This window comes from Balaenoptera musculus, chromosome 1, assembly GCF_009873245.2.
Source record: "Balaenoptera musculus isolate JJ_BM4_2016_0621 chromosome 1, mBalMus1.pri.v3, whole genome shotgun sequence".
NCBI classification, from domain to species: Eukaryota; Metazoa; Chordata; class Mammalia; order Artiodactyla; family Balaenopteridae; genus Balaenoptera; species Balaenoptera musculus.
This window is the reverse complement of record NC_045785.1, coordinates 75,511,357-75,537,243: the sequence shown is the minus strand read 5'-3', so window position 1 is coordinate 75,537,243 and position 25,887 is coordinate 75,511,357. Positions and strand designations below refer to the sequence as shown.

Below are 25,887 nucleotides of genomic sequence, written 5' to 3'. Positions count from 1 at the left end.
AATTCTAAATAGATTATCTTTTTTTTAGATGAAGAGTTGAGTTCTTAAATATTAAGATATCACTAAAGCCATTTGTCAGGTCCCGTAATTTTGTAACCAGTGATCTAAAATTGTATTAGTGGTAGAAGTGGTGATAGCTATGGAAGGGAAGAGGTGAGACTGGAAAACAACCTTTTCCTTAAACATTTTTTTTTTTGTTGCTTGGATATAGGACTCTGCCAATGAAGACTCATTTCTAATTTGTAAAATGAAAAGACTTACTGGGGAACATGAAGGACTTTTTGTCTTTCTTCTTTCATCAGTCAGTTTGAGAGCTATTTCAGGAGTATCCCTCCCATACCATTCCCCACCTCTAACTTTGAACTGTAAGCTTAACGTTTTATTTCACCGAGAAACTAGAAGCAGTCAGATGAGAATTAGCTCTCATTTTTTTCCCCATTACCAAGGCTAGTGACCTAATATCTGTACCCATATATTCTACCTTTGAAATTGTTGTACCAGATTAATTGTTCCCTCTGAAATGTCTCTGCTTGGACCCTGGATCCCCATCTTCTATGGCATACTCAAGAGAAATATGCATTTCTCCCAACTTATGCTCAATTTCTCCCTTTTTTCCTAGATCATTCCCATCAACAAAATAACTTGCTATATTAGTTTCCATCTTGACATAAAACTTTAAAAGCCTAAGCCCTCTCTTAGAACTCACATCTTCTTTCTCCTGAGATGTGGTGTACTCCTCTTATTTCTCTACTTGCCTTGCTAATCAAAGCTCCTGTCTTACCACCCATGACCTTCATGTGTTCTTCTTAACCACTCCACTGATACGACACCTATCAAGGTCACCAACCACCTCCATCTCTCCCAGGAGCCTCTCCTCACGTGACTCATTTTTTCAGCAGTAGTGGACACACACAGTTGGCTATGGCTTCGTTCTGAAAATGTCTTCTCTACACTTGGAGGCTCCACAATCACCTTGTTTGCCTTTCAACTTACATGCTGTGTCACCTCATTCTCTCTTGCTGTCTTTCCTCCTCCAATTTCTAAATATTAGAACATATTTAGTGAACCATCCTCCTTCCTCTTCTTTTCTCTATATTTACACTTTTTCTCAGTAGTCTCATCCTTTGCCATGGTTTCAGATACAATTTATATTCTGGTGACTTTTGATATCCAGCCTCAGCATCCAACAGCACACACAATATCTCCACTTAAAAATCTAAGAGACACCTTGCTTTTAACATGTCTGAGAGAGAACTACAGCTGTCATACAGTCCTACTGTTCTCCCCAATCTTTTCCATCTTTGTTGTTTTCCCATTGTACGTGGACTTGATGGCAGTCTGTCTCTCTCACTTCTCATCCTGGAAATTCTGTCAGCTCTGCCTTCAATATGTATTCTGAGTTTGGAACCCCCATAATGTCTTTTCAACACTACAGCCAGTGGTATCTTGTTAAAAGTGAAGACAGATCTGAGTAAAAGCCAAACCACAAGTAAGGCCCTATAATTCTTTTTGTGTTCTGGCAGCTTTTGTCTCTCTGAAGTGCACGCCTGCTTCTCTCCACTTAGCACCTGTTACATCGGGCAACCTGCTGTTTCTCAGACAAACCTCAGGCCCTTTGCACTTACTCTTTTCTCTGCTGGGGATGCTCTTAGTGATCTCCCTTCAGATATATTTACAACTTCCTCCCTTACCTCGAAATTTCAATTCTCTGGTCAGATCACCTTCTCAGGGATGGTTCCTCCCAGTGCACCCAAGAAAAGAGCCCTCTGTGTCCTGGCTGGTCACAGTTCCCTTCCCCAGCTGCTGCTTTCTTCCTGACACTTATCTATACAAGAAATTGTATTTTTAAAAATTTCCATTTATTCTTTTTTTTTTTTCTTTCACACTGGAATGTTAGCCTAAAGAGGACAGATAACTTACCTGTTTTGTTCATCCCTATGTGTTCAGGAAGTTGTTCAATAAATATCTGTGGAATGAAAGAAAAAAAAAAAAGTATCCCTGAATATGTGAAAGAAGACATGACTGTTTCCCTACTTCCCATAGGGTGAAAATAACATTTAGAAATGGAAAATAATTATTAGCTAAGAATGGTAATGAAGTCAGAATTTGAATGATAAAGAATCTCAGTTCTGTGTTTTATGAAGCATGAAATAGAAAAGGAGATATTTTGCTAGTATGCATAATAAGAAAGAAAGAGTACTTTACTATTGTACCAAAAAATTTTGGTTGAAACCTAATGTCATATTTCTCTTGATATATAAAAGATAAAGATTCCCAAAGTATGAAAAATATCTATTTTTATAACAGAATAAAAAGAATTTTGGCAGTTAGAGGGTTTTTTATTTTTGTTTTATTATAAAAGTAATGCATGTACATTGCAAGATTTTGGAAAATATTTAAACTTGGAATGATGTTTTAAAATTTTGAGAATTATTATAAGCAGTTTTCTTTTACTAAAAATAACTAGTTTTCCCATACTAAAATAGGAATTATAACTCAATATGTCACAAAAATAGAAAAGTTAATAGAGCCTTTATGTAGTTCCCTTGAAGAAGGATGTTTCATTTGTTCTCTACGTCTGTGTCTCTATTTCTGCTTTGCAAATAAGGTCATCTATACCATTTTTCTAGATTCCACATATATGCGTTAATATACGATATTTGCTTTTCTTTTTCTGACTTACTTCACTCTGTATGACACTCTCTAGGTCCATCCACGTCTCTACAAATGTATGGATGTGGATGGATATGAAGGGGGAAAGGGGTGGGGTAGGAGGAATTGGGAGATTGGGATTGACACATATACACTATTGATACTATGTATAAAACAGACAACTGAGGGGAACATACTGTATAGCACAGGGAACTCTACTTAATGCACTGTGGTGTCTTAAATGGAAGGGAAATCCAAAAGGGAGGGGGTATGTGTATATGTATGGCTGATTCATTTTGCTGTGCAGTAGAAGCTAACACAACATTGTAAAGCAACTATACTCCAATAAAAATTAATTAAAAAAGTAAAAATGACAAGAGTTACCTATAAAAAAAAAGATGTTTCAATCGTAGTATAACTTCATTGATTAGAAAAATCAGGTATGTTTGGGGAATTTCTAGGGATCTAATCAACATTTAAAATTAAGGATAAGTGAAATATACACTAAAAAGGTAAATAATACTTGTACATCTCAATTTCAAATACGTAATTTTATTCAATACCATATAATGTGTGTAGCGTCTGGCAATGTATACAACCAAAGAAGTATGATATATGTAATTTATGTTTCATCAAGTGTTTTATAACTTTTATTTAGGGCCCCAAAGGAGATCCAGGTTTTTCCCCAAGTCATGCAGTTTCTGGAGAAAAGGTAATTATTCGTCCATGAAATAAAATCATGGTGATATATTTCAAGCTTTTAATCATTTTTATCTTTTTTAAATGTAGATTTTACTTGATTTCAGACAGAATATATAGATAACTATTGGATTTTAATGAAAGAAGAAATATTTGAAGAATCAAGTAAACAGTATTATCAGCCCAACTTTTCACTTTAAATCATACCATTAATTTTTTTGAGTGTCTACTTTGTCATGCCCTTGTGCTACCTGTGAACTAGGAACAGATGGGGCAAAAAATTAGAACAAGATACTTTTGGTCCTAACCTCAAAAATGTTGCTGTTAGTATGGATGCCATTGTAAATTCTAATGCCATTTTACACCTTTATTCCTAGAATAGTTCTACATACTTATCTTGTTTAAGTCCCACAGTAACAGTGAGGGAGGTGGTCATCATTATCTTTTTTCCAGTTGAGAAAACAAGATTCATAGAATTTAAGTGGATAGCAAGTAGATGAATTAATGATGTATCTAAGTTTTCTGACTTTCAGTACAGTATGCTTTTTATTTTATCATAATGTGCTCAAATACACATATGCATTTAGATAAAAAGAAACTAATGTTTCAAAGTAAAGATAGCAGCGAAAATCTTTATTAAGAGGAAGATATTGTTTTCCAGTGAGGATGAATACAAGTCAAGTATTTAGGTATATATCTGGGAAGCTTTATTTAGACATGCACTTGATGAATGTGATACAATTATAGGATGTTTTTGTTTATGTAGTGTAAATTCACAAACTTTTAAAATCCCTGAATAATTTTTGTGGTTACTGGGTTGAAATCTTATCCTTTAATTGGTTTACAGAAACTCTTGTAAACGTAAGAAAAATTACATCACATTAATGGATATTATACTAGCAATTAAATCCTCAAATTTAATCTAGAACTGTAAGAATTTCATTTCTGTGATGGAACTGAGTTCACTGAATCTAAATAATTTAGAAAAGGAATGGAAGTTTATTATTAGAAACAGTATTTTCATTGGTCCCTTAATTATTACAAGGAAAAAAATTCTGCAATCTGAGAAACATAAATGCCATCTTTAAAAATCTCTAAATATAAAACACTTGATTTCTTACTTAAAATTTAGAAATTAGGCATCCACTCTCTTTTGGTGACTGCTTTAAATAAACTCCCCAAATTACGCATTCAGATTTTATCAGATGCTTATTTTTATCTTCCCTTGTGGCTTCTCTGTACAAAATATAGGGTGGTTCAGTATGTGTACAGTATCTGTATAAAATATAGGGTGATTCAGCCTGCGAGTTGTGACTTGGAAGTATGTCAGTGGGTTTTTTTTTTTTTTTTTAACTTTTTGAGTTACTCATATACTAACTGTGGTCAATACTATATAGGAGAAATATGGTAAGATATAGGATTTAATAGAATGTTTTCATTGAGCTTTAAGTGAAATCCAACTTTCAAAATGAGATATTTTTAAAATGGTAACATTTAAAAACAATTTCTCAGAAATTATATTTACATACAATTAGGTTCAATTATACTGAGGAGGCAGGATATTTATACACATATAATATAAATACAAATAAATAAAATACAAACATTAAATTGGTGTGAGTATTGGGGGATTGGGAAACAATTGAATTTTATTTTTAAACATTTAGCTATTTTTACAATAAATATATAGTCAATGATGAAACAATAAAAGCAACGCAGATTCTAGTCCTTCTGCATGTAATATCCAGTAAGGAACATCTCTCATAGAGCACACCTAAGTGTTTAATTTCTTGTGGGACCTCAATGGCAAAAAAGATAACTTTTAAATAGTGGTAATTTTTCCTTTCCCACAAGACGAGTGTGATATTATTATTCCCATTTTTCAGATGGAGAAACTTTGAAGGGAAATCAAGCGATCTACCCTTGATTAGAGCTAGTAGGAGATGAGCCTCCAGTCTCCTGTTTCCTAGTGCAGTTTTCTTCTCCTTCTATCAGATATATAAGTGTAAAAAAATATATATATATGTATAAACCCATCATCCCATAACAAATGGAAGCCATCCTAATAAAACACTGAGCAAAAAAACATTAAAATATTAAACATATGGAAAAGCACTTTATAGTTAATCAGAAACATCCTTTCCCTTCTGATTGTTTCATTTGATGACATATTAAAGTAGATAATACATTGAAAATTAAATAGTGCCTAAACAGTCATTAACGAGTTTATTTAGGGTTATTAACTAAGTACTCTTTTTTTCTTTCAAAGAACATACTTTTTTTCATGCACAATAACTTTGTCACAGCAGGAAGAGGGAAAGGAACAGAGGCGAAGAAGAAGTGTACCACGAGTAAACTGGTTTAAGATTATACCCCCATTCCACTTTGACATGTTTCATCCTTGTCAGTTCACACAGCCTCCCCTATGTCGTTGGCCATTCTACCCACAACATACTCCTTCCCCCTCACTGGTATAATTTCTCCTTCCTACCCTGCTCGCAGGCCTTCATCACATTTGGGGGAAGGGCTTGGGGTGTGGGGACAGAAGGCCCTAATTTGCGAAGTTGGGTCTGTGAAGTCAAACACACGGTCCTCCCAATAAATTTTCACTGCAGCCCCAGAAACAGAAGTGCCCCTTTCCCTGGTGCATGACGAGAGCCCAGTTCTGCCTCCCACCCCCAAGCCCTGCCTTGAGGTTCCACATGGGTGTCCCATCGGGCTGCAGGTCCTCACCTAGAAGGGCAGGCCTGAGCTGTCCACAGCTACCTCACAAAGCACTGGTAGAATTTTTAAGTAGATTCCTTTACATTTTTAAAGCACGGTAGACTTTGGGAAAGATGAGAATTTGGGAAGTAAGGACATTCCTAGAGAAAAGGACATCAGAGAAAAAGAAGCAAGACCTTAGAGGTGGGGGAAGTACTGTCCAGGTAATCAGCACTAGAAGAGATAAGGGCTGGGAGCCTCAGAAAAGGTCTCGAACAGTCCCAGAAACGAGGTGGACCTTGAGCCAGATAGAGGAGATCAGAAATGAATGCAGTAAGATCTGGACGTCCAAAGTGAAATCCTGCAGCAAGGAAATCATAATTTTCAATTCTCTTTCATAATATTAAACCTCTGTTTGTGTTTTGTTCTTAGGGTGATCAAGGTCTTTCTGGATTAATGGGGCCCCCTGGTATGCAAGGTGTTAAGGTAAGATGTAGTTTTACTTTGATGTATTTGGGTGCCATGTGGATCTCGGAGCTCTTCAGCTCCTAAGATCTCATTCTGAAGTTGAGCCCAAAGTCAATGTTTTAAATTCCTTTCCTCAGCAATAGGAATTAGGGTGCTGTCCTAATCCAGGAAAGTGGTGCCCACCAAAGACAGGGTCTTAAGAAAAATAAAAGAAAACCCTTCAGATAATGATGGGGACAAAATTCACATGTAGGAGAAAGTCACTGATAGAATTTTGGAGTTCTCTTTTTTTATTACATTAGGGCAATAACTTACTTCTAAAACTTTGAAGTCACATTGTAACTTTTATATATCCAAAGTGAGGTACACTTGGATGTAGGTAAAATACTTGGCTTTTTTTAAAAGAGTTTCTAATTTTATTAGGAAATAATAAGCTCTGCCATGATATATACATGAATGTGAGGCCTGAAGCGTAAATAGAGTAGAAGTGAGGGTTGGGGATAGGTAGTAAAAAAATAGTAGTCATATGCATGTGAGTTGGCTTTTTCTCGGGTAAAAAGGAATAGTAACACAGCCTCCATAATTATTTCATAAAATATGCTGTGCAGTTTCCTGAATTAACACAAGTGTAAATTCTTCTCAATATAGTCAGCTTGTCTTTTTCTCAAACACTGAGTTGTTGATTTTCTACAGGGGATGAAGAAGATACAAAATTTCTGTCTAAGGTATTAAAGGCCCCAAAATATTGGAGGGCAGTATTTGACTTGATATGGGTGCCTAAATACACTTAATAATGAGCTATGTTGGTGTCTTACTGTGTCATATTCTTTTCCTCTTGGAAGATTCAGATTGGAGATGGTATTCTGGCTCTGGTTAATTTGTTCAAATTCCATCTGCCATTTTTTAGGTCCCGTCGACCTTGGGCAGGTTGCTTAACCTAAGCTTTAGTTCCCTCATGTGTAAAATGTGAAGATAATACTACCCACTTCACAGGGAGCTGTTGGGAGCATGGAATGGAATAATCCATGCAATACAGTGTCAGAAAAATAGCAAGCCATTAATAACTGTTAACCATCAGCTATTTACCTGGTTTTGGAAAGGATCCTGACCTTGTTTGCTTCCCTTCATAATCCCTTCTACAGGGCACAATTGTAAATTGATTAAAAAGGTTTTGATCTCATGGAGTATTTTTCCTCCCATGACCATACCACACCATTGTTCTTATGGCATTTAGACTAGTCTTCATCCTAGATAGTACTTAGAATCTGACAACTCCTTTGAGGTTGTTGGTTGCTTCCATGAAACTGCAGAGTGATCGTTTGTACCAGAATTGGTCTTGACATACAGTCATGAATCTGTCTGATTAATGCTACTTAGTATACCTCTGACTGCTAAGTGTACCTCTGAGGAAACTGTACTGATGAATAGCATCAAACAAAGAAAATCTCATAATATGAAAATTACCTTAATAAATTGTATTTGATATTAAATATACAGTTATTGCATCCTGAAGAATGCCACTGTGTATGAGAGAAAAACAAACTAATCATTACTTTCCAAGGTTAATAATGCCCATGGTTCATGAAATTAGCGTTCCAGAAAGGGAAAAATTATTGATAAATAAAGCTTGAGTCGTGATTGTGTAGAGGAGTATATAAAGAAATACTATAGAGAAAATTTTAAAAGACTGATTTTAACTATTAGAGCAGATTATCATTTTTAACTTTGAAGTTTTACTTACTTAAAGCGGAAGATATTATCTTCCAAGGACTTATGCACACATTATATGAGCCTTGGCCCATCGGTATTTCAAAATATACAGACCAAAAATAATATATTCTCAATAAGTCTAGTAAAGTGAAATAGCATTAAGGTAAACAAACTGGGTCATGGATACATATCTTTCACAGACTTCTTTTCTCTTACACAGTTTTTTAAACTTTTAAAATCCGGCTTGTATTGTTAACTAGTAGAAACAGACACTGTAGAAGTCAGGGATCTTGCTATGTTATCAATTAGCAACTATAGCTGAATTTTCTCTAGAGAAGGTTTAGTCGAAAGTATTTAGAAACCAAATTACTTTCTGATAAATGAAGCATCCATGCATGGTTCACTATGCTTTGATAGTAGTTCAAAACAGTGTTGAAATATTTGAGATGATTTTGTAGTTTTTCTGAGAATGCTTTCCCTCTTTTCAGAGTTTGTCTAATAATGGAAACTGTATATAGACTTTTTAAAAACAAGTATTGCAGGAAAGTATTGCAGACATAGGGGCTCAATCTAAACCTAAACTAATTCTCCACATAGCAGGCTTGGAACAAGTTTCCATCACACTATCTATGTGCATGTCTTACTTTAATATGAATGTGCAGTAGAAATACTCTCACAGTGAGCTTGGTAGACTCTTTCTGTTCCTGTGGTTTATATGAAAGGCAGAAGGACCAGACTGATTATTTATGGAATTTACTAATTTGGGTTCATTTTTTGAACCACCTAGGTCATTCTCAGTTACTTCCTGCAAACAGGATCCATTCTAGGAGTACCTAGAATAAAAGTTCATATTAGTTATAACCTAGGGACTCCTATTCCTTCATCCTTTCAGTTCTACCCCTAAAATGCTACATGAATTCTTAAGGTCAAGACAAGGACTTAAGTTATTCATTCTGTAAGTGATAAATCTAAGATAAGCCCAGAGAGGTTAAGAGAATCGCTCAGGGTCACTCAGAGTTACAGCAGGATCAAGAGATAATACTTGCTGATACTGAATCCACTGTGCTTTTAACAGTCTGTGCTTATTATAAAAGATGAATAAGGTACTTGGGATTTGATTAATATGAAGTTTATTACATATTTTATCTATCAAACTATTTTTGAATTATTATTATAACTATTACAGTAAATATTAACAGCTCCTTTCTTATGTGCAATATTATAGTCTATCTGCTGAACCCTGTATCTTTTTATCTTAAAAACAACCCATTGAGACAGATAGTATGTTCAGTGTGTCATAAATAAGTTAATTGAGGTATAAAATGGTTAAGTCATTTACCCAAGGCCACATGACTAATAATTGACAGAGTTAGGACTCAAATCCAGGCATCTTTGACATGACTGTGCTCTTAATAACTTCAAATACTGTTTCCCCATATATTAGTTCATTATGCCAATATTTGTTATATGTGAGTTTGATTACTTCTGACTACCTCAAGCATGAATGCAAGAGGAAGTAAAATTTTGTTTTTTCCTGAAAGCCAAGGGAACAAATATAGTTTTGGATGACAGGTAATAATGACATCATTATTCCTTTTCTCTGGAAGTATCTGGAAATATTACAATTCTTTAAGTAATCTTTGAAGTGTCTGCAAGAAAGTTGTGTGTGTAGAAATACTGACAACTCATGGAAACTGTTGAGATAAATAAACAGAAGATTAATATAAAATGTTCTGAAAACTAGAAGTAATATTGAGATAGAAATAACAAAGCAAGTAAATCAGCAGCAGTATTTTTATTCACTCTTCAGTAGAGTTTTTGGTTTGCTTCTGCCTTTTATCCCTTTTATCTCTCACCCCTTGACTTTTTTTTTAAAGATTAATAAATTTACTTTATTAAAAATAAGGCTTTCCCCCCCCCCCCCCCCACAACAAGGTACAACACAAATAGTGAAAATACAAGCCACAGACTGGGAGAAAATATTTGTAACCCATGTAACTAACACAGAACTAGCATCCAGAACATGTAAAGAATGCACAGAAATCAATAACCCAACAGAAAAATGGGCAGTTCCCAAAACAGCAAATCCATTGGTCACTTAATATGTGAAAAGATTTTTAACCATACTAGGAATAAGGGAAATGAAATTAAAACAATGAGGTATCATTTCACAATTGTGAAATTGGCAAATATTTAAAGTCTGAAAATACCTACTTTTGGCCAGATGAGATACAACAGGAATTCTCATTTACTGCTGATGGAACTAGAACAACCACTTTGGAGCACGATTTGGCATGTCTAGGAAAGGTGAAGATGCACACTGCCTAACACTTAGTAATTCTGCTCATATGAATATATCTTAGAGAAACTGTCTAACACACATACACAAGAAGAAATTTTAAAATGTTACTTGCAGCATTGTTTATGAAAACAAAACACTAGAAACCCCAATATATTTAAATTTTAAAAGGATATATTTTGATAGATTCATAAAATGTAACACTATGAAGCAGCTAAAATGAACAAACTAAATCTACCTATTTATGGCAACATGTATAAATCTCAAAAATATAACATTGACAAAAGAAATAGCCTCAAAGCATTTGTATAGTGTAATATATATAAAGTTCAAAAACATGCAAAAATATAACATTATCAAAACAACTTACAGAAATTTATGCTTTACTGAACAGTGAAGCATTGTATTTATATAAATGTATAAAATCATGCATATTAAAAAAAAAAGATAGTGCTTCTCTCTGAAGAGGGACAGTTAAGAATGAAATCAGGGGGTTTCATAAGGAAAGGCCCTTGAATTTTTTCTTTTAAAAAAATCTGAAATCAATATTCACACCTTGACTTGTTTTTAAAAACCAATATTACCACTTTAACAAGCTGTGTATTTCCCCAGACTGACTGGTTACATTCCCTCAATTTAGCCGCCTTAATATAGCTCTTATTTACCTAGGAACTGAAATATGTTTTCACTTCCCACTAAATGTTTAAATTTGTGCCAAAAATCAGATAAGTTAGATCCAGAGTGCATGCTGGGTTGGTTGGAACGCAAGAGTCATAATTCTGAGCTTGGACTCTAGATGAATTTTTAAATTGGTTTTTAAATATAGCTGATCAGTTGCTACATTACTATTGGAAGTCTGCTTTTTAAAATTGTAAGAACATTAACAGCGATTTCAATTGAAGAAATTTTTCTGGGGTCAAGAGGATAAGCCAGATGGGAGCAGTTAAGCACATCTTAGCATGAAGGTATAACTCAGAACAATTGTGAAATATGAGGCACACATTTTAAAACAGATTGTTATGAATAATGTATGGCAGTATTTTTCTGAATGTCAAAAAATTCAACTACTATACTTTTAGTAATAATTATAAATCAGTGTGAATTCTTATTCTAGTTTGATGGAATTATTTCAGTTAAAAAAATCTTTCCATTACATAGGAGGTACACAGTTAACATCTTTATAAAGTTGGAAGGGAAAGAAGAGCTAAAAAAATCAAGTGGAATGCGTTATGATTTATCAGTCACTCAAAACCTATACAGCTTTTCATAATCTATTTCAAGCAAGGACAGTACTAAGGAAGTACAGCAATGCTGAATGTTGATGAGAACAACAATAAAAATAGAATCCGTGCCTGGAGAAAGAAATAAGGGGAATTCTTATGTTCCATAGTTAACGCTATAGATCATCTTCTCACCTGCCCAATATTCCTGTAAAAGTCTGCAGAGCTACATTTTCCTTTACTTGGTTCGCAGTTCAGGCTTAGTACTGAAAGTCTAACATAAAAGCTGCTGCTTGGGGGCTGTGCTGTCACCACTGTGACCATCTACTCTGCACTCTGCCATTTCAACTAATGGAAGGGGAGCTAAGAACAAGGCAACACGTACTGAACTCCCTCACAGGCAAGCCAGTGGCCACCCAAGTGGTGTACTCTGTGGGACTTGGAAGACGTTCCTTCATCCAAAGATATTTTCCTCTTGTGATTGACATCCTAACATTAATGATAAATTCATTTGGCTGAAAGTATTTCAGTTCCCAGAAGGTTTTAAAAAAAATGTGTGTCCGCAGAAAAAGCTGTTATCGGTCATTTGGCACCCTTTTGAGAATTAGTTTGTCATACTGTTTTTCTCCACGAGAACTAGTTGAGAAGGACTACAGCTGGAGTTGATGGGGCCAAGGTGAAAATCGAGTACTAATTAATGTAGGTTAATGGGTCAATATTGCGAGGAGCTTGGGACAGAGGTGGGCAGGATTCTGTTGTGGGCGTGAGGGAAGTATGTTCCGAGAAGAAGGGGAGGTGTGTAGGATAGAGAGGTCTGTGTGCTATTCATTCTCTAATTTAATTCTCTTCAATCTCTCCAATTACCTGGGATCATTCTTCTATTTAATTTTTTGAAAACAATTAAACTCCCTATTCTTAAAACTTCAGGAACTTTATTGCCTTACCTCAAGTAGTACTTAAATGTTCATGATTGTTGATTTTTTTTTATCTCATTCTGAATTCTTGCTTAAGGCTTCTTTTTGGATCAGCTATGGGTGTCTTACCACTATTTCTCTAGTCTGCCATAGGCTTCCCTGGTTATTTTGGCCAAAACATGGCTACAAACCTTTGTTTGTATTCCTCAAGGCGTTGCTGACATATGAGTCCTGTAGTGTTTGACAGATTTTATTAGATATTTGGAATCACCTGATCTGTAAAGGAATGCTATTATTACGTTACAGAAAAGGACAATTTAATACTGGCTTTCAGATAACAGTGCAGTAGCAGTGGGCTAAAGGGAAATATATGAGTGATTTAGGAGTCCTTCAGTGCAAGGTCTATATTTTTTCACTGTGGTATTTCAGCCCAGTGAATGGTACATAGCAAGCACATGTTATTAGTCAGTGAACGAACATTGCTGCTCGGAAGTTTTATTGACTGTGCCCTTTCACCTGGTGCTAGTGGTTATTTTCCTCCTCAAGGGCTGCTTCTCAAGTCAGTGACCCTTCTCACCTGTCTTATTTTGCCTCGGTCCTCTGGCTCCGAACACCCTTCATCCCATTTAGGTAGGGTGAGTAGAACTAGTTAACCTGCTACTCACGTCTCAGCGATGTTGCCTTTCACATGATCATGTGTAAGGTTAGCCCACCTTTGCCTCAGCTTCCTGAGACTAGACAGAAGCAAAAGATACAAGGAAGTTGCTTCAAACAAAAGAGCAGTTTTGAGATAAAATTTGTCACTAACTCTGGAATGCTGCAGTTGTTTTAATCACATCCTTTTGTCCTACAGTTCATTCAGGAAACCAGTATTGGTAAACAAGGTATAGTTCCTGCCTTCAAGTAGCCTACTGTCTAAAAAAGGAAATAGATACTAAAGTAAATCACAAGAGTATATTATGCTATAACAAGTGCAATGATTAAGATGTGAAAATTTTTATAGCAACGGCTGAGGGATCCCTAAACTTCTTGGCACTGGAGGTGGGGGAGTTTTTAGAGAACAGGGAAAGAGGCAACATTTGAGCTGCATCTTGAGGATGCAATTTATCCTAATGATACTGTAGTTAGTAGACATGTATGCTGTTTACACACAGGTGATGACATAAACCAAGGCTTGGAGGCAAGAGCAGTTCCTTGTTTTGGGGTTATGGAGTATTAGGCAGGAGGTGTCAGGAGATAAAGTTTGAGGGACATTCAGGGGTCAAATTATAAAGGACTTGTATGCCATGGTAAAGCATTTATCATATGGTAGAGAGCTACTGAAGGATTTTAAGAAGGAGAGTGCCAGAGGCAAATCATTTAGTCGCCAGAATTTCTTTGGCATTTTTGTGGATTCTAGAGACAAATGCTCCTACCTTTCGGAAACCTAAAGTTTATGTAAGGAGGCCCAAGATAGAAAAGCAGAGCGGTAATAGAGAAGTTGTCTTATGCCATAGGGGATACTTTCTCATATGTAGGAAAAATCTTTATCTCAATGAATATAAGGCCTTTGCATTTAGTGGGGGAAAGAACTGTTAAAAGAAGAAAACCATTTATATATGAAGTTGACAACATAGAGATTATATCATCGAGAATCTTTCTCAATACATATATACAAGCATTCCTCACTTTGCATGGTTCCAATATACACAAATTTCACTTAACACGGTTTAATTAAATAGCACCAGTCTCCCAGCAACATGGTTCAAATTAATCCCACTGTGATTAGCTGTGTAAAGTATAAACTCTGCTACTGGCTCTTCAGCTTACAAGTCACTACAGAAGTAGTAAATGTGCATTAAGATCAGTGATCGGTCACATCATTTCATTCAGAATCTGTTGGTGATTGTACACGACACATCTGTTAGTTCATGCACAGACAGCAGAGTGTGTAGCTGTCTTGCTTCCTTCTCTCTGATAAACTCATGTGGCATTTTACACAAATGGATAATCAAAAAAAGTAACTGGTCAACAAAGATGAAAAGTACAATGAAATAAAGAAATAGTGATAACACAGAAATTGAAATTAGAATCAAATATAAATGGAGTTATAGAAGAAATAGCTGATCCTGGGGCACTGCTGCCATTTGAGAGACTCTACTTATGCAGACAGAGGAACTTGGTAAAGGCGAACTTGTTTTTATTTTTTTTTTTTTAAGGCAAATTTTTTGACATAAGAGGAAAGGGTTGTGATGAATAGGATAGACATGTCCCAGAGGAGGTTACAACAGCAAAAAAACTTCACGTTAGAAGAACTCTTGGAGCTATTTCATGACATTGAAAGTGCAAAGGATGAAATGTTGGGAGCTGACCCACACTTAGAAAGGAATATGACAGTTTGCCAAAACATAGAATATATGCTTGCTCTGTATGGTTATTTATACAAGAAAGGCACTATTCAAACTACTCTTCATAAATTTTTTCTAAGAAATGGAACTTTAATTTCTCACTGTTTCTAATGTTTTAAATTACACTGTACTAAGTTAATATTTAACATATTTTTTATTTCCCTATACAAAGGTAACTGACAGTGAGACTTTTAAACATTTTGACAAAAATTTTTAAAGGTCACAGAACAATTGCAGTTTTTCCCATTATTAAGATTGCTTGGCATGGTTTCAGCTTATATGGTCAGTTTCATTGTCCTCTAGTACCGTGCAAAGCAGGGATGGCCCTGTATGTAAATGGTACCACTATTTTCCTTATGGATAAACATTTTATTTATGTATCCAAATTTTAATTACTTGGGGGTAGTTCAGGTATATATTTGAAGTTTCTTTCTTTTCCATCCCTTAATATTTCTGATTTTGATTCAATTGTATCTTCTTTTTTTGGTCCTGTGTGGTCACCTGTTGATAACATATTTGTTAGGGTTTAAATTGTTGCTAAAATAAGTATTAAAATTAAAATCTCTATATTAAAATTAGATTCTAAAACCCTTTTATTACTGGAATTCTTGGCAAGGCAAATTTACATCACAACAAAAATTGAAACAACCCTGTAACTCATTATAATGAGTTTTTAATCTGTTCTAAAACAGAACTTGTAAATTTTTCTATTGGCATTCCTTAAGAAATGTGTGTTTACATCAGTTTCAGTATATTTATCAGAGAAAAATCATACATTGTTAGTTACTCGGCCTTTTTTGTTATTATTCCTATGTGAGTATAGGAAGAACAATGACTCAAATAGTATTTTCAAAAGACTACAATATAAACAAACTTTTAAAAGTAATGTGTCGGGGAGACTTCCCTGGCGGTCCAGTGGTTAAGACTCCGTGCTTCGAATTCAGGGGGCGTGGGTTTGATCCCTGGTGGGGGAACTAAGATTCCACATGCTGCGCGGCGCGGCCAAAAAATTTTTAAAAAATTAAAAATAAAGTGTCACGTCCTTAGATTGGAGCTATGCCAAAGCTTGAATGTAGGCATTCTTCCCAGGAACTTATTCCCTTTGTTTTTTAAAATATTACAGACTAGTATTTAAGTAGAAAACAAATGAGACCTGTAGTCACAAATTAGGGAATACATGGAGGCTTTTATACAATAGTGGTGCTAATGCCAGTATATTACAGTAAAATATTATTACATTGAAAAATAACAGAAGATATTTTTTCTCCCACTTATTACCTTTCATTTCAATATTAAGAGAATTGAGATATCATATTGAATACTTAGAATCTATTTTCCCCAAGTAACCCTCAAATTCCTCTAAGTCTTTACATCAATTCATTTATTCATCCAAATCTTTCCATCAATTAATTAACAAGCACTTACTATGTTCTAGACACTGGGGATACCACATTGAATAAAATAGTTCAGGAGCTTAAGTTTAAACTCTTTAAGGGGCATATATATCATCTCTAACTCTGCCCTCAAATCTAATTTATAATCATCTTTCTCCTAGACTCTCATAATAGCCTCCTACCTGACCCATTCTCTTTCCATTCTGCTCATCCCAGAGTCCCCATCTTTGTTTCAGGTCATATGCCCATGGGAGCCTGAATCTGTTTTTTCTCTGATACGTACATCAGTGATACATCAGTGTTACTTGAATTCTTCCAATGCCTCAAAGCCTGAATTGACTCTTATAAATGCCTTTGTTTTTCATTCAATGAAAGGTGAAAAAAAAAGTAGTGACTTTCTTAACAGATTCAACTAGTTACAGAATGCTGGCAATTAAAAGGAGATTTAGCAGTAGTTTAATTCATTGCTGTCATTTTACAGATGAAGACTTTGAAACTCATGATATAGCTATTTAGTGGCAAAACTGGATCTAGAGCTCAGTGTGCTTGGTCTTTTCATTATTATTAGTAGTAAACCAAACCAAACCAAAAACATTTTGTTTCACTTCAGCTCTTTTGATTGCAAAGAATGGAGACTTAGGCTATCCCAGGGAAGAGAGAATTATTTCAGTCCTCTCTACAGCATTAAGGGAAATCAGGGACCCATGGAATCTAAAAATGGTACTGTAATATGAGTTAGCCTCGCGGGGGCGGGCACTGATTCAAAGCAGCTCTGAGTATGTAGCAACATTAGTTTGTGGATCTTTTACTGTACTTTTCTATTAGCACTGCTACTCATCTCCTCTCTCTGAATCTGCCCTTTTGTGTTATCTGGCTTTTCCTCTGACAAAAACTTTCTTTCCCAGCATAGTTCCTGCTTACTGTAAATTTTTTACTCATACTTTGGCTTTCTTCTCTTCCTCTTATCCTTTCTTGGTCAGTCTTTCTAGCTTCAGCTAAGTACCTGAATCAGTACTCCCTCCCTCCCTCCCTCCCTTCCTTCCTTCCTTCCTGTTGAACTTAATTTAAAAAAGAATTTGATTGGCCCAGCTTCACCCTGTTTAGGCAAAACTCTCCATTCCAAGTGGCCTCTGGCTACTGGCCAGACTTCATATTGGCTTCCCTTAGATTGAATGCCATCTCCTGGGGCTGAGGTGGAGTAGGAGGGAGCTCATGACTTTTTGGTGCTGCCTTTATATTAGAGTCTGTGGATGAGGAAGAATCTCTTCAGAGGGAGTTGTACATTCAGAGGATATTATGATCAACATAACATGTCTAGTTCACTGTTATAAACTGCTTCAGGGAAAGTAAGCTAAAGAAGTTGTAGCACCACTGCATTCTGTTTCACCAGGGCTGGGGAGGGAAGAAACTCTGGTCAGAGAAACAGATAAGTGGCCAAAGAAAGGGAAGCATGTAGCTAGCTAGACTCAGCAGTACACAGAAATAAAAACAAGTAAGTAAATATATAAGCACAGTTTTTAATAAAAAAGAAAAGGAACTAGGCCCATGGCAGAGAGTTTCTCTACCTGTGTACCTCTCGCCCTGGCTCCTCATTTCTCATCTTCCTGACACTCTCTTAGGAACTCCATCCTTCTAGAGCTGCTGCCTCATCCAGGGGAGCCACCACCACTATCTTAGTGCTGAGGACATTTCTTATTTCCCATTATTAAAAGCTCTGTGGATATTTTACTTGTAGAGTCTTGTGTAACATTTGGACAACTGAGAACAATGTATGTCTTCTATTTTGTAATTAGGCTGGTCTTTAGCTATCTTAAAAAATGTACAAACTCAGTGAAACTGTGGGTATATAAGATGCTGGTGGTAAATGTGTAACTTTAATAATACCATGATTTATGATATATAATCCCTTTTGTTGATTTGTCTTGGTTGTCTAAAATTAATGTTTGAACATTTGGTGAGAATGAGGACAGCCTGCATTTGAGTCTGAGACAAATATAGGCATATTAAGTAAATAGAAGGGCAGGTTGCTCAATTCTTGATAAATCTAACTGTCAAATTGACATGATTCCACCTTACTACCTACATGACTTTGGTCATATCATTTAATTTCTCAGTGCTCAGTTTTCTCATCTGTAAAAATGAAGAAGATACCTACTTCATAGGATTGCCATAGAATTAGGTGAGGTATTTGGAAGTGGCTGGTGCAATGTCTGGTACATAGTGGCTCAGTGAAATTTCTTTGTGCCTTCGTTCCTTTTCCCCCCTCTTTTTTCCCCCTTCTTTCTCATGGCCACTTCTCTGATCTCTAATAGCCTAATCATGAAAGAACAGAGCTCCCAGAGGACAGGGCATTTCCTCTGCCCTCTTGCTTTTTCCTTCTGTTACTCCCTTGTTACAAATATGCTTACATATACAGATAACACAAACATTTTTGTCTCCAACTTGCCTTCTTACATTTCTGGTCTTCTCTCTGGTTCCCAAGAGACCTCTCTACTTAAACATTTACTTTTGTTTTAAGTTTATCACCTCAAAACCTGCTTAAATCATTTCCTTATTTTTCAAATAGGTACCTCTTCTAATTTCCCCGTTGTCCCAAGAGTATCATTTCCTTCTCTAATTCATTAATCCAAGTTCATAAACCCTCTGTGATTAATTCTGAATGACTCTTTTTACTCTGTTACTCTATATCTTAAAACTCCAAAAACTTATCTTCAGTTTGCAGTACATTAATTTGAAGTTTCTGATATTTGTAAACTAACTATAATTTATTTCAGGTTTTTGAGGTTTGCTTAAAATCCTAAAAGGTTCTTTTAAAAAGGAACTTTTTCTTGTTCTTTTATATACACCAAAATCTAGTAAACAGCAGGTTGATTTCCTGATTGTTGATTAGAGCTGTACAAATATGCTCTGAAATGTCCTTTATTTCTTTCTTCCTGTCCTTTCTTTTAGCTTCCTTTCTTTCACTCATAGAATATCTTTCTAGAGGATAAAAGTTATTATCTCTTTTATATCTTTTGGTGTTAATGATAGAAATTAAGATTTGATTTTGGTTCTTATTTGGAAAATTTTTTGTTACTAATTTCTTTTTTTTATTGAGGTACGATTGATATATAACATTTGTTACTGATTTCTTAGACAGCTTTATAAAACCCTTTTGATGGACCTGTGAGCAGCCTCTTTTTATTCACTCATTCATAGAATGTTATGACAATGTTTTAGATTAGAGAAACTGCCTGGAAACTGCCTGAAACTGCCAGTTTTTCAATAATTACAAACAGATTATGCCTGAGGGCATTCTGTTTCAGCATTAATGAACTAAAACCAACTTTTAAAAAGCTTCAGAAAAACTTAGCAGATCCATTGCTAGATACCAGCCTTTTATAAAAGATGCTGTTTTTTTAAATTCAATACTATGTAACCATTTTAGTTGATAACAAATCATTCAAATAACACTACAAATTAATTAAGAATCACTAATACGAATTTATTATTTAATAAAAATTAAATTTTTATTAAATTTAAAAGATTACATTTAATAAGAAATAGATTAGTAAGAATTACATTTGTATTAATGGGAAAACCAAAAATTGGGGTGAAAGACAACTGTGGTTAGTTATTTGGCTCAAATGGGTTTACTTTTCATAGTATGTCTTCACCTTTACCCTTGCAGGGTCTCAAAGGACATCCAGGGCTCCCAGGACTCCGAGGTGAACAAGTAAGTATTCTTCCTTTATAAGACTTGCATCTTCTCCAGTGAAAAAGACACATGGTAGGGAACTCCATTGAGAGATTATTTTCCCCCATGTAACTCTTTCAATTTTTCTTAATGCTTTTTACTCTGTTTAGTATAGGAAAAACTTCTAATTTATTATCTATTAAATCTTGTGGGTTTTTTTTCATATCTTAGACTGACTTTCACTGTCTGCCTAACATGCTCCAGAACAGCAGTCTTAAACTTCCGTTGTTCATAAACCACTGTGAGAATCTCATAAATGCTGTGTATCCTGTCCCCGGATTATCCATGCATGCGCACACACGCATATGCACACACACATATGCACTGATTTTTCTGTACGTTTCAGGGGCTTTCCTGTTCTCCGAAGTCTATGCACAGCTGTTAGTTCCCTACCCTTGCATGAAGGAATGCAAATAAATTTTAATAACAATCCAAACTAGAATGGGACATCTGCTGTTTGTTGTCTAGTCTACACATACACACATATGTAAAAGTCAAAATAGTTTGGGAACTATTTAGTTTTTGATCATGTTATTCCTTCTCTCTCCCACCATAAAATAATGTATCATTATGTCATAGGAAGAAATAAAGTCATATCTCTTGTTTTCAATACAATATATACTAGGCCAGTATGAATAAATCAGTGAAAAGGGTAGGAGATTAGGTACTAACTAAGGTGACAGATCGTTATTGGAGATTTAGCAAAGAGCCTCAGGAAGCCCTAAAGGGAGCTCCAGAAAGAAAAGTGATGGATTATCCCTGAGGGAAAGATAAATGAAGAAATAAAGCCAGTTTTCTCTTTTATTCACTGTAAGAGGGACAATACACTCTACTCAGTCCCTGAGGCACAATTTTTCAAGATTGCTAATTACTAGACATGGCAAGCGATATATGTATCTGTAGCAAGTAAAATCTCAGTTTCCTGAAGATCAAATGAGTGCTGAAAAGCATTTGAGCATTTATGGGAAAAAAAAATCAGAAGGGCAGGAGGGATTAGTTCCTGGGGAGGAAAACTAAATCCCTAGAATACTGCTTTGGCAGAAATTCTGTGTAGATTTCAATGAAGAAAACCTGACACATCACAAGTAAGTGAAAAATTGACCATTTGTCAGTACTGACCAGTTTACTCGCAACTGTTCTATAACCTAATTTTGTTAGTATACATGTCATTGTTCTGCGGGTGGTATGCTTTTGAGAAGAGTCTGAAATCAGTTTTAAAGGTTGGAAAATGTATTATTGGAATCAGTTCTTTCTATTTTATTTATTTCCAGAAGAAAAAAGACAAAATTGGTGATAACTGTGAGGGACAACTAAAATCATTTTGCATTTTAACTGTGGAAACACTGTGGACATTAAGAGGAGCGTAACTAATTAGCTAGGAGACATTCCCTTCTGGAAAATTTGTAAATATCTCTAAACTGGCCAGCAAACACTTAGGAAAGTAATTATACCATCTGGGCAAGGTCTAGTAATAAGAGCTGTCATTTACGGAGTCTTTATTAGTTGCCAAACTGTACTACTGTTAACTGGAACTTCAAGTAGTATAATTATTTATTTAATATTTCCATATGTTTACTCATTTAATACTCTACAACACTAAGAATTATTGCAGTTACACCTGCTTTTAAATATATTTTTACACATTGTTCTCTTCTCTCTACACAATAATCCTGTGACCTAGATATTATTATTGTATTTTACTAATGAAAAAAACTAAGAGATAGGGAGGACCCATGCTGGCAGTGCTGGGACTCAGTGAAGTCTGACTGACTCAGAGCACGTGCTTTAATTCTTAGAGTGAGAAGTGGAATTGGGGCAGGTTTATTATTCCTGATTTTTCCAGGGGTAGAGATATAACTTTGTGTCTGAATTCCTCCATTCGATCTACAGATTTAAGTGAGCCATTTTTTAAATGCAGAGTGAATTGAGGTATAGTGTTTGTTTTGAGTTTCTTTTGAGCTGCTCTGGTTGTCCAAGTGATTTTAGGGTGTGGTTGGCTTAGAATATGTTTGTGCCACATAAGACTGCTGAAAGCTTACTCGTTGACTTTGTTTACTGCTATTCCAGTAGAGCAGGATTTAGTCATCCAGTGGTGTCCTTTTGTGTATTTCTCTGTGCAGCTGGAATGTGTTATATCGCTACATGTTGTCTTAACATCCTCTATGAAAATCCGTTCAAAATCAGATTTCATTTATGTCTTATAACAGATTGCTTTTTAATTGAGGTCAGTTAACCTAAGTTGGCTAGGAAACTAATGAAAGGGATGGTGATTGGCATTAGCCAGAACCTACAAAATAAAAACAGCTTTTTAAATTTATTTCAGTCTTTTCTATTGGCATACCCAAGTATAAGGTTTTGTGGATGTCTGGATATAGGCCTGTGTGTTTTAGAATTGGATGGGGAACAAAGGAAGCAGTTGTAAATAGACTGAAGCAAGTCTCATAATTAGAGGGCTTTCCTTAGAGTACTACTTTAAGTTACTTGCACTTCAAACCTATACTAGGGAGGCAGCCTTGAATGGTGGTCTCTGGAGTTAGACTTGCTGATTTAAATTCTGGCTTTCTACTTACTAGCTGAGTGACTTCCCACTGATGACAAACACTTCATGTCTTGTTTTTCGCATCTGTAAAATAGGGATAATGGTATCTACCTTATAGGGTTTGAGCAGATTAAATAAGATAATACATATAAAATTCTTGAAATAGTGCCTGGCACATGATAGGTGCTCAATAAATGCTGTTATAGGAATAAAATATGTATTATATATAATATTAATAAGGTACTATCTAGTACATAAATATGGTTTCTGAAATTTATAGGGTATAATCTCTCTACATGTAGATGAAAATTTTTTGTACTTCTCAGAAGGCAACTGTTTATTCACATTCTGTTAAGTTGTTCATTGCCATATATATGTATAGATGTCTGTATGTATATGTATATATGTATGTGCACATGTATATATATGTGTGTTTGTGCATACACACACATGACAACTTTTGTCAGATTGTCTGGGTTCACATCTAGGCTCTGCTACTTACTCACTGTGCCATCTTGGGCAGATTTCATAACTTCTCTGTATCTTAGTTTCTTCAAATGTAAAATGGAGAAAATAGTATCTATCTCATAGATGTAAAGTAGACGTAAAGTGCGTGGCATAGGATTGGCACATAAAAAAGTGCTAAGTAAATGGTAATTGTTGGAGCAAGGGAAGGAAGTGGGAGACAACAGGGAGAAATGAGAGAAAACAAAACTGAGAGATGGATTCTGAGAAAAGTGGAGAGAAGGACAAATTAGGAGCCTACAAGTCTAATGGAATGGGAGGGCAAAAACTTTCCACTGTGATGCTCCATTTGCCTTTTTCTTGGTCTGTTTTTTCTCTAGATTTTCCAAATTTTAGGAATTTCAAAGTATTTCTATCGTTAAACCAGAGGTAACACTCTTCTGTATACTTCAGATCAGAGGGGCAAAAGAGCTAGTGTCTTTTATGATCTCTTTTCCAAACAACAAACAGGAAATGAATTTTACATAATAAAGAATCTATGAAATTTATTACTGCTGTCACCATTTCTCTAATATGTTTTTTAAAAGTTATGTATCACTGTATTTTTCTACCCTAGATTTATCATTACTAATAATCAGTGTCTCATTTAAGTCCCTAATCTAATAGTTGTGTTTATTTTTATTTAGCAATTTTATCTCATTTTCATTTTAAATAGATGTCTTCAATCAGATAAGCAATGTGTAGGACCCTTAGAATTTTTATATGGAAAAAATATTCTTTCCAAACTTGGGTATTATGAATGCACCAATTTTGTTTCCTTGGGTTTCTTTTGACTTTGTTGTATTGTTTTATTATTTTTCATTTTAGGGAATTCCAGGATTCACTGGTAATATTGGTTCACGTGGTTACCCTGGCAGGCAGGTGAGGTAACTATATTTAAACTTCTCTTTTTATGTTCCTCTTGGTTAATACATTGTATGTTCTGATTTCAAGAGTTAATGTTCAAATGATAATTGGTTTACTTTTATTAAATAATGAATTACTCATAGCAAAATAATTCCAAAAATTCTAATATCAAAATTGTAAAAATCCTTCAAAAATTTTACTGCAGAAAATTTTGCTTAAAATGGGAGTAGGATTTTTAAACAGGTTTGATGTGAGTAATATACAAAGGAACCTTCTAAGTTAAAATGCCCACTGGGCTAATAAAATGTTAAAACGGCCCTGCTACTGATTTTACAGTACTGCCACTGACTAAAACGAAGTGATGGTACAAGTTAAGACTCTATATGATAAGCAACATTTTTTAATAATACAACTATAAACACTTGGGACACAGTTGGCAGCGCTACACATACCACTATCTGAATACTTTTATCTGAACTGGATTCAAGTCTTTGTATACTGTTGTGAAAATTCATTCTAATCATTTCATATTTATTTCCCTCCAATTTCTAACTTTCTCTAGCTACTTCATATAGATTAATAAGAGAACAAATGTTCTTTCTTAGGCTTTCATGAATTGATTACTTACTCTTGAAATTAATTATTCATTTAGCATACTAGAAAACTACATTTATATAAAATATCTTTATATTTTTTGTATACTTTTTATACTTTTTATAGATCTGTAATGTATTTTCGATAAGTTAATTAGAAGTGTTTTAAAAGAACACAGTTTTCCAATAAGAAATAACTTAAAAAATAATTTTTGTTACTGACAATGTGTTAATCTACTTTATTTAGATATCTAAAATATATTCGTGTATAGATTATATACAGTGCCTCTTTTGGTTCTGAAATTCTAAAATTCCTTGAATGTATATAGTCTTCATTAAGTATACAGAGTTCTGAAGTTTATACTTGTGAAAATGATAACTTTTATATGCCCTTTTTATTAATCTATTTATCTACAACTCTTTAAAAAGTACTGTAGTATGATGATGATGCCTTTTATTCACACTAGGGTTTAGCTGGACCAGAAGGTAATCCAGGACCTAAAGGTGTACGAGTAAGTATGCATTTTCATCATTTTGTTAAGTATGCTTGCATATGAGTAGAATGAAGTGTACAAAATACTTATTTTCACACTTCCATAGAAACTTTGAATGTAATGCAGGTTTAGCCTGGAAAGAAACACACTTATTAAATAGATATTTTTACTGTTAAGGCCATAGAGAGCAGTCTTATGGTGGTAGGTTTTACATCATTCTTTGATAGCTCCTACATCTACATCATTTATTTTGCTAGCTCCTAGCAAAACGTCTGGTATGTTGAAAATATGCTCTTTAAGCATTTGTAGTATTATTCATGTGTGGACGTATATAGACCTAAGAAATAATGATGAAAGAAATATGAAGAGGCAAAAAATTCGCACTCAAGGCTGCGATAATAATACAAAAGCTATCTGGAGTAAAGAAATATCTGCAGAGAAAGAAATGGGCTTATCACATTCAAGCATATACCATTGCACTTCCAACCGTTAAAGAAGTTGTTAGCCACTTTTAATCATTAAGGGAGTAAAACAAAAAAAAATTACTGTGATGTGTTATGTAGTGTGTCACAAATTAAAATCAAAGCTGGTTCTAGGAAAAATTAGTAAACTAAAATTTTTGTTTTTAAAATTCTCTATTTTTTAAAAAAATTAATTTATTTATTTATTTTTGGCTGTGTTGGATCTCCGTTTCTGTGCGAGGGCTTT

At 34.8% G+C, this 25,887-nt stretch overlaps 1 protein-coding gene across 6 annotated transcripts in view; it reads left to right on the top strand.

Annotated features, from left to right (window-relative positions):
* Positions 1–25,887, top strand: part of COL24A1 (collagen type XXIV alpha 1 chain) — a 389,657-nt gene that overhangs the window by 51,925 nt on the left and 311,845 nt on the right. For all 6 annotated transcript variants that reach the window (XM_036826641.1, XM_036826634.1, XM_036826651.1 and 3 more), the window contains exons 7-11: positions 3,311–3,364; positions 6,487–6,540; positions 20,117–20,161; positions 24,054–24,107; positions 25,153–25,197. In XM_036826641.1, the coding sequence (XP_036682536.1) occupies positions 3,311–3,364; positions 6,487–6,540; positions 20,117–20,161; positions 24,054–24,107; positions 25,153–25,197 (252 nt within the window). The remainder of the gene's footprint in view (positions 1–3,310; positions 3,365–6,486; positions 6,541–20,116; positions 20,162–24,053; positions 24,108–25,152; positions 25,198–25,887) is intronic.